Source organism: Thermobia domestica, chromosome 1, assembly GCF_964235325.1.
Source record: "Thermobia domestica chromosome 1, izTheDome1.hap1.1, whole genome shotgun sequence".
Classification (NCBI taxonomy): Eukaryota; Metazoa; Arthropoda; class Insecta; order Zygentoma; family Lepismatidae; genus Thermobia; species Thermobia domestica.
Genome location: NC_137454.1, coordinates 140,507,770 through 140,519,490, shown reverse-complemented (window position 1 = coordinate 140,519,490; position 11,721 = coordinate 140,507,770). Strand labels below are relative to the sequence as shown.

The 11,721-nt window shown below is 38.8% G+C and overlaps 1 protein-coding gene across 1 annotated transcript; it reads right to left on the bottom strand.

The window, feature by feature from the left end:
- Positions 1–4,809: 4,809 nt before the first annotated feature.
- Positions 4,810–10,011, bottom strand: LOC145665305 (uncharacterized). The gene is made up of 2 exons (XM_081732616.1): positions 6,315–10,011; positions 4,810–6,053 (listed from the first exon to the last, which is right to left on the bottom strand). The coding sequence occupies exons 1-2, from the start codon at positions 10,009–10,011 to the stop codon at positions 4,810–4,812; spliced, it is 4,941 nt and encodes a 1,646-aa protein (XP_081588742.1).
- Between the last annotated feature and the right edge of the window lie 1,710 nt (positions 10,012–11,721).

Sequence of the window (11,721 nt, the reverse complement as noted above, 5' to 3'; positions counted from 1 at the left end):
GGGGGTGCCCGGGCCCCCTTGGCCCCCCAGGATCGGCGCCCTTGCACACAGGTCATCTAATTCCCGTAAATTCCGGGAAGAGGGGCGATGCGCTCTGAAGTCATGTTCAATCACATCCCATTTGTGTTCGATTAGGTTCAGATCAGGCGAGTTGGGCGGCCAGCACTTGGAACTTGTCCCTGTGTACCTCGAACCACTCCATCACAATCCTGGCCTTGTGATATGGTGCATTATCTTTTCGAAAAATGCCACTACCGTTGGGAAACATGGTCGTCGTCTGCAAGCAGTATGTGATACGCCTTGGCCGTCATGGTGCCTTGCTCGAGCTTCACTAGACACATAGATGCTCACGTGAATGTTTTCCGGAGCATAATTAAGCCACCGCCAGCTTGTCTCCGTCCCGCAGTACAGGTGTCAAAGAACTGTTCTCTTGAAACACGACGAATTCGCACCCTCCCATCGTCATGATGAAGAAGGTATCGGGATTCATCAGACAATGCAACGCTCTGCCACTGTGCCAAGGCTTAATGACGATGGTCATGTGTTCATTTCAGTCGTAGTTGCCGATGTCGTGGTGTTAACATTCGCACATAGATGGGACATGGGCTTCGGAGGCCCTTCGTTAGGGGTGTTCGGTGCACTGTGTGTTCAAACGCACTTGCACTTTGCCCAGTAATAAAGTATGATGTTAGTTCTGCCACAGTTCGCTGCCTGTCTTGTTTTACCAGTCTGCCCAGCCTATGACGACCGACATCTGTAATGAGGTGGGGGCGCCCAACCCCTCGACGTTTGGACGTCATTTTCCCTTGGTTTCGCGACTTGTTGAAGACACTCACCACAGCACTCCTCGAACATCCGACAAGTCCTGCAGTTTCCGAAATTCTACTGCCGAGTATGCGGGTCATTACAACCTGCCCTCGGTCAAACTCAGATCGCGCCCCTTCCCCATTCTACACACGGCCAGCACTCTCAATGATACTACATGCACCGTACGCGTGACTGACTAGCAGGCATTCGTCGGCAGGTGACACAGATATCGCCTGGACGGAAATTATATCGATAGTAGGTTGGTAGTCATAATGTTCTGACTGATCAGTACATACTAAATAAATTTAAAATGTAGGAAATTTTCAACATTCTGATTAACTTGCAGGAAATTTTACAATGAAAAGAAGCAACTGACTTGGACAAGACAACGGTTAGTTGATGGGGCAATCTTTTTTTCTGGTCTTTGAGGTGTGAGCTTTGACCATGCCTTGTGAAATTTTGATGTTTGGTGCTCATCAGTCGCGCTTCCATTTTTTTCTAATTGTTCCAGTTCATGATAATTAACAATACATTGCGCAGTTCGAATACATGTTCACGTTTTCATTCAATCCAACTCAAGCCGCTTCAGATACTATAGAGTTGTATTTGTTTACGAAGAATTAATTGCGTATTAGAAATACACCCCAACAAAACATTCTGCGTGCTCATCTGCTCAGTATTCAAGGTTTTAATTACAACCTGAATTGTTAAAATGCGAACGTAAGTTGCATTAGATATCTAAGCAGTTCCTAGTCTATGGATAATTCAAGCAATGCTAATTAAGGTCTTTCTAGCAAGCACTTCTGCTGTTCATAAACCTTACGCATTGGAGTAGGAAAAAAAAAAGAAAAGAAAAGAAAGAAAGAAGTAAAATTGGTAATTTTGCAACCGTGACTCACTCGGGCTCATGCTCTCTATTCTCAATGGAGCTCGCGTTCGCTAATCTCAATGAGGATCACACTAGTCAAGTTTCTCACTAATTCGAGCTTGAGCTTGATATTTACTGTGAAATTCTCTTCAGCTCGATCGCGTAATGCCACACGTCCTTTCTTGTTTTTACATTTGTCTCACCATTTTCAATTTATACGGGTGGCCGTGGACTTTTCAATTAAGTTTTTGTTTTCATTTTGACCCGCCGCCATTTTGCACAGGGTTGTCGTAGAGAGTCGAGACTTGCTCCATTTTCCTTCATTTTACAAAAGATTTCAAACGATGTGCTACTTAACCCCCCCTTGTCATTTGAAACTTTTTAGTTGGATCCCGTCTGGGGCCCTGCGGGGAACCCTGAGGCAAACTTTTTACCCCAAAAAAGTGTGGCCTTGAAAATGATGGGATACATGTTCACCGAGTTTTCCATTTACCCAATCGTTTCCGAACAAATGACTCGGTTCAAACTATTCTAGCAGGTAATTTCCTAGCTATGGCTTTTTAAATATCTAGAAATTGGCCATGTTTTTGGCCAATATCACGGGAACGGTGAGCCATAGAGATATGATATTGGTGGTAATCAATCCCTAATAGAATGCTAAACATTTTTGTCCTGATATTAATTGGTGGCCACTGGCCAACTGGCCATTGGCTAAACCACTGGCCAGTTGGACAGTGACTACCGGTTACTATTTGGTACCAAAATGTTTACCATCCTTTTAGATATTGATCAACACCAATATGATCTCTCTATGACTTACGGTTCCCGAGATATGGCTGCTTAAATTTCTGTAAATCGGTCATTTTTTGGCCACTATCTTGCGAACGGTTAGATTGACGCGAAAAATTTAATCATTTTGTCTAATAGTTTTTGATGCTCTATCTAATGCAGTGTACAAAATTGAAAAAATTGCAAATAACAGACAGACGGACAGATAGACACACAGAATAGAGAATTCAGTAACGAACTTTTTAAAGTTCGTTGACTATGTTGTAACTCACGATATCCCGCCCGGTGACACGTATAACTTCGGGATTTGTCTAGTTATAACATATCCAATGCGAACACAATTGTCTCGTTCGGATCTCACAACGGAACCTTCCGAAAATGATAGCTGCAGTGAAAGGTGTGGCCTATGCCAATTGAAAGAGCTGTAACAGAGATGAGCATTCCCAAAAAATTAGCTGACCATAGCAATAGGCTCAGGAAATATAAGGGGTGGAAGTTCGGGAAACAGCAAGGCTGGACAAGGGGGAAAAGTGCAAATTCCACACAAAAAAGGGGGGGCACGGTAAAATACAATGCTGACAAGTGATGTATAGAAAGAGACTTGCCACAATAGGGAACAAATGAAGGCCACCAGTGGGGTTAACAGTGTTACCAACTGCAATGAAAAGTACATGTTTTGCAAAGAGCACTATATGAAGTGAGTGCAATATTCAGTGTCAACCTGTCATGTAGAACATAAGATATGGCGTGTCTAATCAGTGGTACAATCTAACAAAAGAAAATAGAAAAAACAGAAGTACGAAAAATACGGAAAAAACGGAGTTGGCCACTATGCGCCACATTTGATCAGGGGCTGTACATATTAGAATGAACAAAACAAGAAGCACCGAATATGCAGGAAACCGACGTACCTAGAGTCGAAAAGAAAAACTAGTTTCAAAGTTGGCAAGACTGGCCATGGACATCCAGACAAGTCTAATATAGTTAGGCCACTCGCTTCAGAAAAAGAAAATTCCGGCAACAGGCATCACTCGGAATGCATCAATGTTAGTGATTGAGGCAATGTCAAGTCGGGGAACATGAAATGGTTGGGTTGAGCCAACAACCGATAATAGAAATAGTGAACATTATGTCATGGTTGGGTCGTATGTGGGAATATGCAGGGTGTCCCATCAAACTTTGTGACCTGAAAGATTTGCGAAACGAACAAAAATGTGACGGATCCAGTTGTCCAGGAATGTACCAATGTCAAGGGGTGATAAAAGTCTGTGAGAAGCAAGTGCCCCCAGGATCCCCAACATAGGACCCCAGGAGCCAACTTCAAATTTTCAAATGGAAACAGGGACCGAGTGTTACCTCTATCGATTGATCATGGAATGTGCAACAATATATATAGGAAACATTTGCTATATGAAGCATGTTTTTCAAATTGGCCGCCACAAATAAGTGCTGTCTTAACATGGCATCGAACAATGTGATCTCAAATTGCTGCAAAGCGAAAAGAGATGTTCCAAATCCAATTGCACAGGAATGTACTCATGTCGAGGGCCAAGAGAACTTTGTAAGAAGCAAGTCCCCCAGGGCCCCCATCATAAGGCTCAAGGGGGTCAACCGCAACATTTCAAATGGGAACAGGGGCGGATGATATTTCTCTGGATAGATACAACACTGTCTATAAAAAATCATTTGCTATATGAATATGAAACAGATGTCAGGCAAGGACAACTAGCGGTGTTTCCCATATGATCAGACGATGACTTATTTATGGCACGAGCCATAGTAGAAGGCGGCTTAGTTGAAGAAACTACACCCTCTCAGTAACCTAAATTGCACGAAAATTTCCAAAGCAGGTTCATTGACCTGACTACCGCATGTTGCCCACTTTGTCCAAGAGCGGGATGGTTTGTTTCTAACTTTTCTACCGAAAAGCATTTGTCTGGAATGGTGTTTCGGAGACAATAAAATAAAGAAAATATACTAGGCAGAGAGAGAGCAGGGAGGAGGGAGTGTACCAATTATTCTTTCCTCTAAACCAGCGTGTTCTGTCTTTTGATGAATAAATGTTCACAAAACAGCTAAATTATGACAAATGAATAAATGTTTATTTGCACTAACTACACAACAACTGAAACACTTACAACTTACTGTTATATTGTCTTTTTTGTACGAATTCCGGAGGACCGTCTTGTATGGATCTCTTGGTGCTCAACTTGCTGACACTCACACACACACACTGCTTTTTAAAAACAAAAGAGAAACGTTATGCAAATATAATGGCAATGATACAAACTCACTATAAAAGTCTCTACATTCTCCCCTCTCTTGATTGAACCAAGTCAATCAACTTACACACAATCCACATGATCATTTTTAGGTAAAGGTACAATTTTAGTAATCGGTCTTTTAACAGTCCCTGTCTTACACTTTACACTCACTACTCTCACTAGTCCATCTTTTCCCGGAAACACTTGTTGAATAACACCTAATTTCCATGACAATGGAGGACAGTTGTCTTCTTTGATTAGAACCACATCTCCAATAGAAATGTTAGGTTGTTTTGTTGTCCATTTTCTTCTCTGCTGGAGTTCATGTAGATAATCCTGAGACCATCTTTTCCAAAAATGTTGCTTCATCTTCTGAACGTGATTCCATCTTGATAATCGGTTGGTCGGAATGTCCACTAGATTTGGTTCCGGAATGCTCATCAAAGGTTCACCAATAAGGAAATGTCCTGGCGACAAAAATGAAGGATCATCGGGATCATTGGATAGAACGGTGATTGGTCTTGAATTCAAACAGGCTTCTATTTGTGTTATGACTGTGTTGAGTTCTTCAAATGTCAAAATCGTGCAACCTACTATTCTTCTTAAATGAAACTTAAATGACTTCACTGCACTTTCCCAAATGCCTGCAAAATGACTTGCTCTGGGTGGAATGAAATGCCATGTAAATCCTTCTTGCACTGCAACATCTTGAATTGAGTTTTGAAATTGTTGTGAACTGAGCAGTTGTTGAAGCTCCTTAAGTTGTCGCTGAGCTCCAATGAAATTGGTTCCGTTGTCACTATAGATGTTCGAAAATTTACCTCTTCTTGATACAAATCTTCGAAGAGTTGCTAAAAATGCTTGGCTACTCAAATCACTCACTAACTCCATATGAATCGCTTTGGTTGCTAAGCACACGAATATTGCAACATACGCCTTTGTCACTTTACGAGATCTAGTTCCTTGCTTAATCATTAGGGGACCGGCGAAATCCACCCCTACGTGAATAAAAGCTCGAGCTGGCTGTACTCGTGCTGATGGTAATTGACCCATGAGTTGTTCTGAGGCTGACGCTTTCAATTTAAAACAAACTAGACACTGATGAATGATAGATCGAACGACTTGTTTAGCTCGTGGGATCCAATATTTTTGCCTCAATGATGAAATCAATAACTGCGGTCCAGCATGTAACAATCTTCTATGTTCCGCTTCAATTATCAATTTGGTGAGATGCTCTTTAGGTGGTAAGATGATCTGATGTCGGCTATCATACGGTAAGTCGGAGTTTTTTAGCCGTCCTCCCACTCGTAGCAACTGTTCATTATCTATAAATGGATACAAAGATTTAAGTTCACTTTGGGATGAAACTTGGCCTGACGAAGCTAAGTCCTTGAATTCTTGCGAATAACTAACTTGTTGGATTAGCTTAATGCATTGTTGTAAAGTATCACTAATTTCAGAAGTGGAAATAGTTCCTACTTTCTTCTCGTTGTGATTTTTACAATTGTAAATAAAACGACGACACAAACAAATAACTCGCAATAGTTTCCACAATGATGAAAATTTTTTCAGAAAGCTTATGTCACCTTCATAACTGACTAAAGATATGCTCGTTACTTTCCTTTCTTCTGGAACACCTTCGTCTACCACTTCTGATTGTTCGGGCCATGCAAATGATTCAAGCCATGCGGGTCCATGCCACCAAATATCTGCTTCCTTCAACTGTATCGGATCCATTCCCCGTGTAATAATGTCGGCTGGATTGTCCATTGACGACACATGATGCCACTGGTTGACTGATGTGATCTCCTGTATCTCTGCAACCCTGTTTGCCACGAACTCCTTCCATCTGGCAGCTGGAGATGATATCCATGCAAGCACTATTTTTGAATCGGTCCAGAAGTAAGTACTATTCACTGAAATGTTTAATATCGGAATTATTTTGTGATACAGCGTGCTCAAAAGTACTGTCGCACAAAGTTCAAGTCTTGGTAACGTTACCTTTTTAATAGGAGCTATTCTCGATTTAGAACCCAAAAGTTTAACAGTAGTTTTGCCTGAAATGTCCACAGTTTTAACATAAACGCAACAGCCGTACGCAAGTTGACTGCTGTCAGCAAACCCATGTATCTCGACATGAACATAATTCTTCAATACTACACATCTATCAATTTGTATTTCGTTAACACTTGGAAGATGATGACACAGGTCTAACCATTGCTGATAGAGCTCTGATGGTATTTGATCATCCCAATTGATCTTATGGATCCACATTTGTTGTAAGAAAATCTTGAACGGAGTAACTACTGGGCTTATGAGTCCTAAAGGATCAAATATTTTTGCTATGGTCGAAGTCACTTGACGTTTGGTTGGTATGTTGGTCGTGAGACATTCTTTAACTGACTTGTTGGTGATGAGAAGCTTATCTGATGCAGGATTCCACGATAAACCCAATGTTGAAACACCTGACTCGGACTCAAATTCAAACGGTAAGTGTATTTCCCTATGTTCTTCTGGCACTGCTTCCAACAATGCTGGCTCGTTCGAACACCATTTTCTTAAAGTAAACCCACTGCTTTGCAATAATTGAATAAGTTCTTTCTGAAGCTTTGACGCCTGTTCAACGTTGTGGCATCCTGAGCTTACATCATCCATATAAAAATCACGTTCCAATACTGTTGCTGCTTGAGGATATTTCTTTCTTTCTTCTTCCGCTAACTTTCGAAGACACGCAGTCGCCAAATATGGTGATGATGCTTCACCATATGTGACCCGCTGCAACTCATAAATCTTGACTGGTTCTACTGATGAATATCTCCACAGAATTCTTTGAAGTCCAATGTCATCTTCATGAACTTTAATCATTCGATACATTGACTGAATATCCGCCGTAAAAGCAATAGGAAAGGTTCGAAATCTCGTGACAATTGAATGTAAATCTTGCTGGATTGTTGGTCCTGTCATAAGTATGTCGTTTAATGAAACCCCTGTTGAAGTCTTTGCAGAAGCGTCGAAAACCACTCTTAGCTTTGTTGTGGTACTGGATGGTTTCAATACTGCGTGATGTGGCAGATAACATTTCATACCATTATCTTCATGTTCTTCTTTCACTGGTTTCATATGATCTAATTCTTCATATTCCCTCATAAAGTTACAGTACTGCTCGTTAATTTCTGGACACTGCTGCAACCGTCTTTCTAGCTGGTAAAATCTACGAAGAGCTAAATTATATGATTCTCCTAATGGTTTATGATTTGGTTTAATTGGCAGACGTACAACGAATCGACCACTGCTATCTCTGGTAGTGTTTTCCTCAAAGTGTCGTTCACATTGCTTTTCTTCTTGAGTCATGACTGTTGAATGTATAGTTTCGAGCTCCCAAAATGTCTGTAACTGTCTATCAAGGTTACTTTCTTGCACAAAAAATGACACTTGTGGTATACTAGAATCTCTTGTTGTAGGAACTTTACCCGCCAAAATGTACCCAAATTCAGTCTCTTGTACTACTGGATAATTCCCTGGTCTAGTTAGTTTATGCGATCGCAAGATGTCCAAAAACACTTCCGCGCCTAACAAAATGTCAATAGTATCTGGTTGGTGAAAATTAGGATCTGCATACACTATGTCTGTCGGCAAGTTCCAATCAGCATGATCTATTGGCCTACTTGGAATGTTATCTGTTATTTTGAGCAAAACTAAACAGTTTACATCAATTGAAAATTCACGAATTCTTGATTCTATATGTACATCTACACAATGCTTTGTTTCACTAATCACACTATTAATACCTTGAATTGGAACTCGGTGTTTATTTTTAGGTAGACGCAACCTTTGAACTAAATCTTCAGTTACAAAATTACTTTGACTGGCAGAATCTAATAATACTCTACATGGATGTAATTTACCATTTGCATCTCGTACATTTACTATAGCAGTAGATAACATAACAGTAACATTTGGTTTTCCCTTGAAAATGCAATAAAAACCTTGTGTCATATTTTCCCTATTCGTATTAGAATGACTCGAAAAATTTCTTGATTGTGAATTAGCAACACTGGTTTTCTCATCTGATTTTGACATTACATTATAATGCAGCAAGGTATTATGCCTTTTGGAACAGCGTTTACAGCCACCTGATCTGCACGTCTTAACTTTACATTCTTTTTTGAGACAGTTGAAACACAATAAATTATCTCGAACATAGTCTTGTCTTTCTTTTGCTTCAGCGTTTAAAAATGCAGGACATTTAAACAACTGATGTATTAGGTTTTGTTTACAAAAGTTACAGAAAGACTGAGTTGTTGTCACGTATGATTTGGTTGTTTTTTCTTTTTGTTTTGGTTCAGCACTCTGTCTATTTTTATCGCCCCTTGACCTTGACACTACTTCCTGCGATGGTGTATTTTTTATAGTTTCAAATGCTTGACACCTACGTTCCAAGAAAGCAAAGAACTCTGATAAGGGAGGGAAAGAATGATCTGTGATTTGTAACTCCCACGCACGCCTAGTGTTACTGTCTAATTGAGAAACGAAATGTTGAACTAACAAAACCTCTTCTAGTGATGTCTGCAAATCTAAAGCTCGTAATGCATTCAAGTTACTAGTAGCTGTATTAATAAATTCTCTTAATTCTGATGTAGTTTCCTTTGTGATACATTTAATATGTAACAAATTACGGACATGAGTAGCTGCAATCAAACGCTTATTTTCATACCTGTCTTTCAATAATTGCCATGCAATTTTATAATTAGCTTCTGTAACTTGCAGATTCGCTATTAAATCATACGCCTCCCCCCTCAATGCACTCCTTAGGTAATGGAACTTTTGCAACATTGATACGTTATCGTTATTATGAATCATAACTTTAAAATTGTCTGAAAATGAAAGCCAATTTTCGTATCGTCCTTCAAATGATGGCAATTCAACACGAGGCAATTTTAATTGATCATTTGACACCTGATTCTTATTTTTTGAGGAATTGTTTGAATGAGATTCCTGGCTACGCTGAATAATACAATCCTCTAGTTGCGCTAATACATCATAGTAACTGGTATCAAAGTCCTCTCTATATGCATCGTCCTCTACTTGTTCGTAATTTATTTCTAACTGTGATTGTACTTCATCGAACTTTTTATACAACTCAATCATTGCAGTCTTACGTACTTTCACCTGACTAATTGTAGTTGTTGAATTAATATTACTTACGTAGTTTTGAATTCTTGTCAGCTGACTTTTGCACACACCACGTTGTTTCACTAACTTGCTTCTGTCTGAGTCCTCCATCTTGAACAATATTGTAAGTCCACACTAACTAATAAACACAAGTCCACACACAAGTCCACACTGATGAACGTGTTCTCACTTATGTCTATTCACATAGTTTCCAGAAGAATTAATAAACGTTACTGCACACATGAACAGAACTACACAAAGAGCAGTGTAACAATTGTTCACATACACATTCACAGTTTGTATCAAACGCTAGTTCACTGTGATCCGGTCGGAGTTGACCAATGTGGTCTGTCTTTTGATGAATAAATGTTCACAAAACAGCTAAATTATGACAAATGAATAAATGTTTATTTGCACTAACTACACAACAACTGAAACACTTACAACTTACTGTTATATTGTCTTTTTTGTACGAATTCCGGAGGACCGTCTTGTATGGATCTCTTGGTGCTCAACTTGCTGACACTCACACACACACACTGCTTTTTAAAAACAAAAGAGAAACGTTATGCAAATATAATGGCAATGATACAAACTCACTATAAAAGTCTCTACACAGCGTTTCCCAACCTTTTTCAACTTGCAGCACACTATAGGTGTAACATGGATTCTCGCGGCACACTTACAGATATTATTATTTGTAAATATAAAACACACTGGTATTTTTTTTCTTTGATTACTGATCTCCTTCGCACCGAGAAGAAAGCTCGATCACTGGGATTTCCTCGTGGTAAATCACTATGCTTATTTTTCATTCTAATTTAAAAGGAGAAAACAACTGCAATAAAATGTTGGACTCAGGTTATTAAAAATACGCGTACTTTTTCGAAAACTGTATCCAACCTTTTACTAAGAATGAAGATCATTAAATAACGAACGAACAAATAAATCTATTTTACTTTTAAAACACAAATGTAAATAATTTATCGAAAGGATTGAATGATATTTTAAATTTTCAAGTTACGAAATAGTCTGTAACGATAAAGAAGCAATAATGGTCATAACAATAACAAATACTTTTTTCAACATTAGAAATGTACAGAAAAGTAACACGGCATAAAACTTAAAATTGTAGATTCATAGTAGAGGTTCATAGTAATGTGCAATACAAATATACATTTTCCCCTACGTTTTGCAATTTGATTGCTATAGAATTAATAATTTTGTTTTGATATCCTCGCGGTACATCAGTTGCCCATTCACGACACACCAATGTCGCGGTATTTTCACTGCTAGCTTCTCATTTTAGACAGGTATATTTACAACAAAGGGGGGTAGCGTGCACCTTTGCACCCCCTTAAATCTGGCCCTGTCCAGAAGTTATGTAGCCCTATATCGTTCATGGAAATAAAAACACAATAGTTATAACTATGCTAAATTACCATAGACTGCCAATTACTCATTCAGAGAATTTATGATGTTCACATTATTGCAATGTTCTTATACAGACTAGATATAGGCTACGGATAATGGTTTTATACAAACTAGATAATCAATTATTATTATTATTATTATTATTATTATTATTATTATTATTATTATTATTATTATTATTATTATTATTATTATTATTATTACTATATTTGAAGTACAATCAAATATCACGACATTAACTACTAGTTTTAATTAACTGAATTGAGCTGAAAATTAGATCTTGATTTCGGAAGATTAACTATTAAATTTATACGTTCTGTACCTTTCTAAAGTAATAAATGCTGGAATTGGTTTCAAGGCTGTTCCTGAGTGAATAATTTCTTCATA

Bases quoted from the DNA above. Each gene is read 5' to 3' on its own strand.
- LOC145665305 (XM_081732616.1), bottom strand. From the start codon at position 10,011: ATGGAGGACTCAGACAGAAGCAAGTTAGTGAAACAACGTGGTGTGTGC. The intron at 6,054-6,314 runs GTGACATAAGCT...ATCCATTTATAG, and splicing joins ATCTTTAGTCAGTTATGAAG to ATAATGAACAGTTGCTACGA.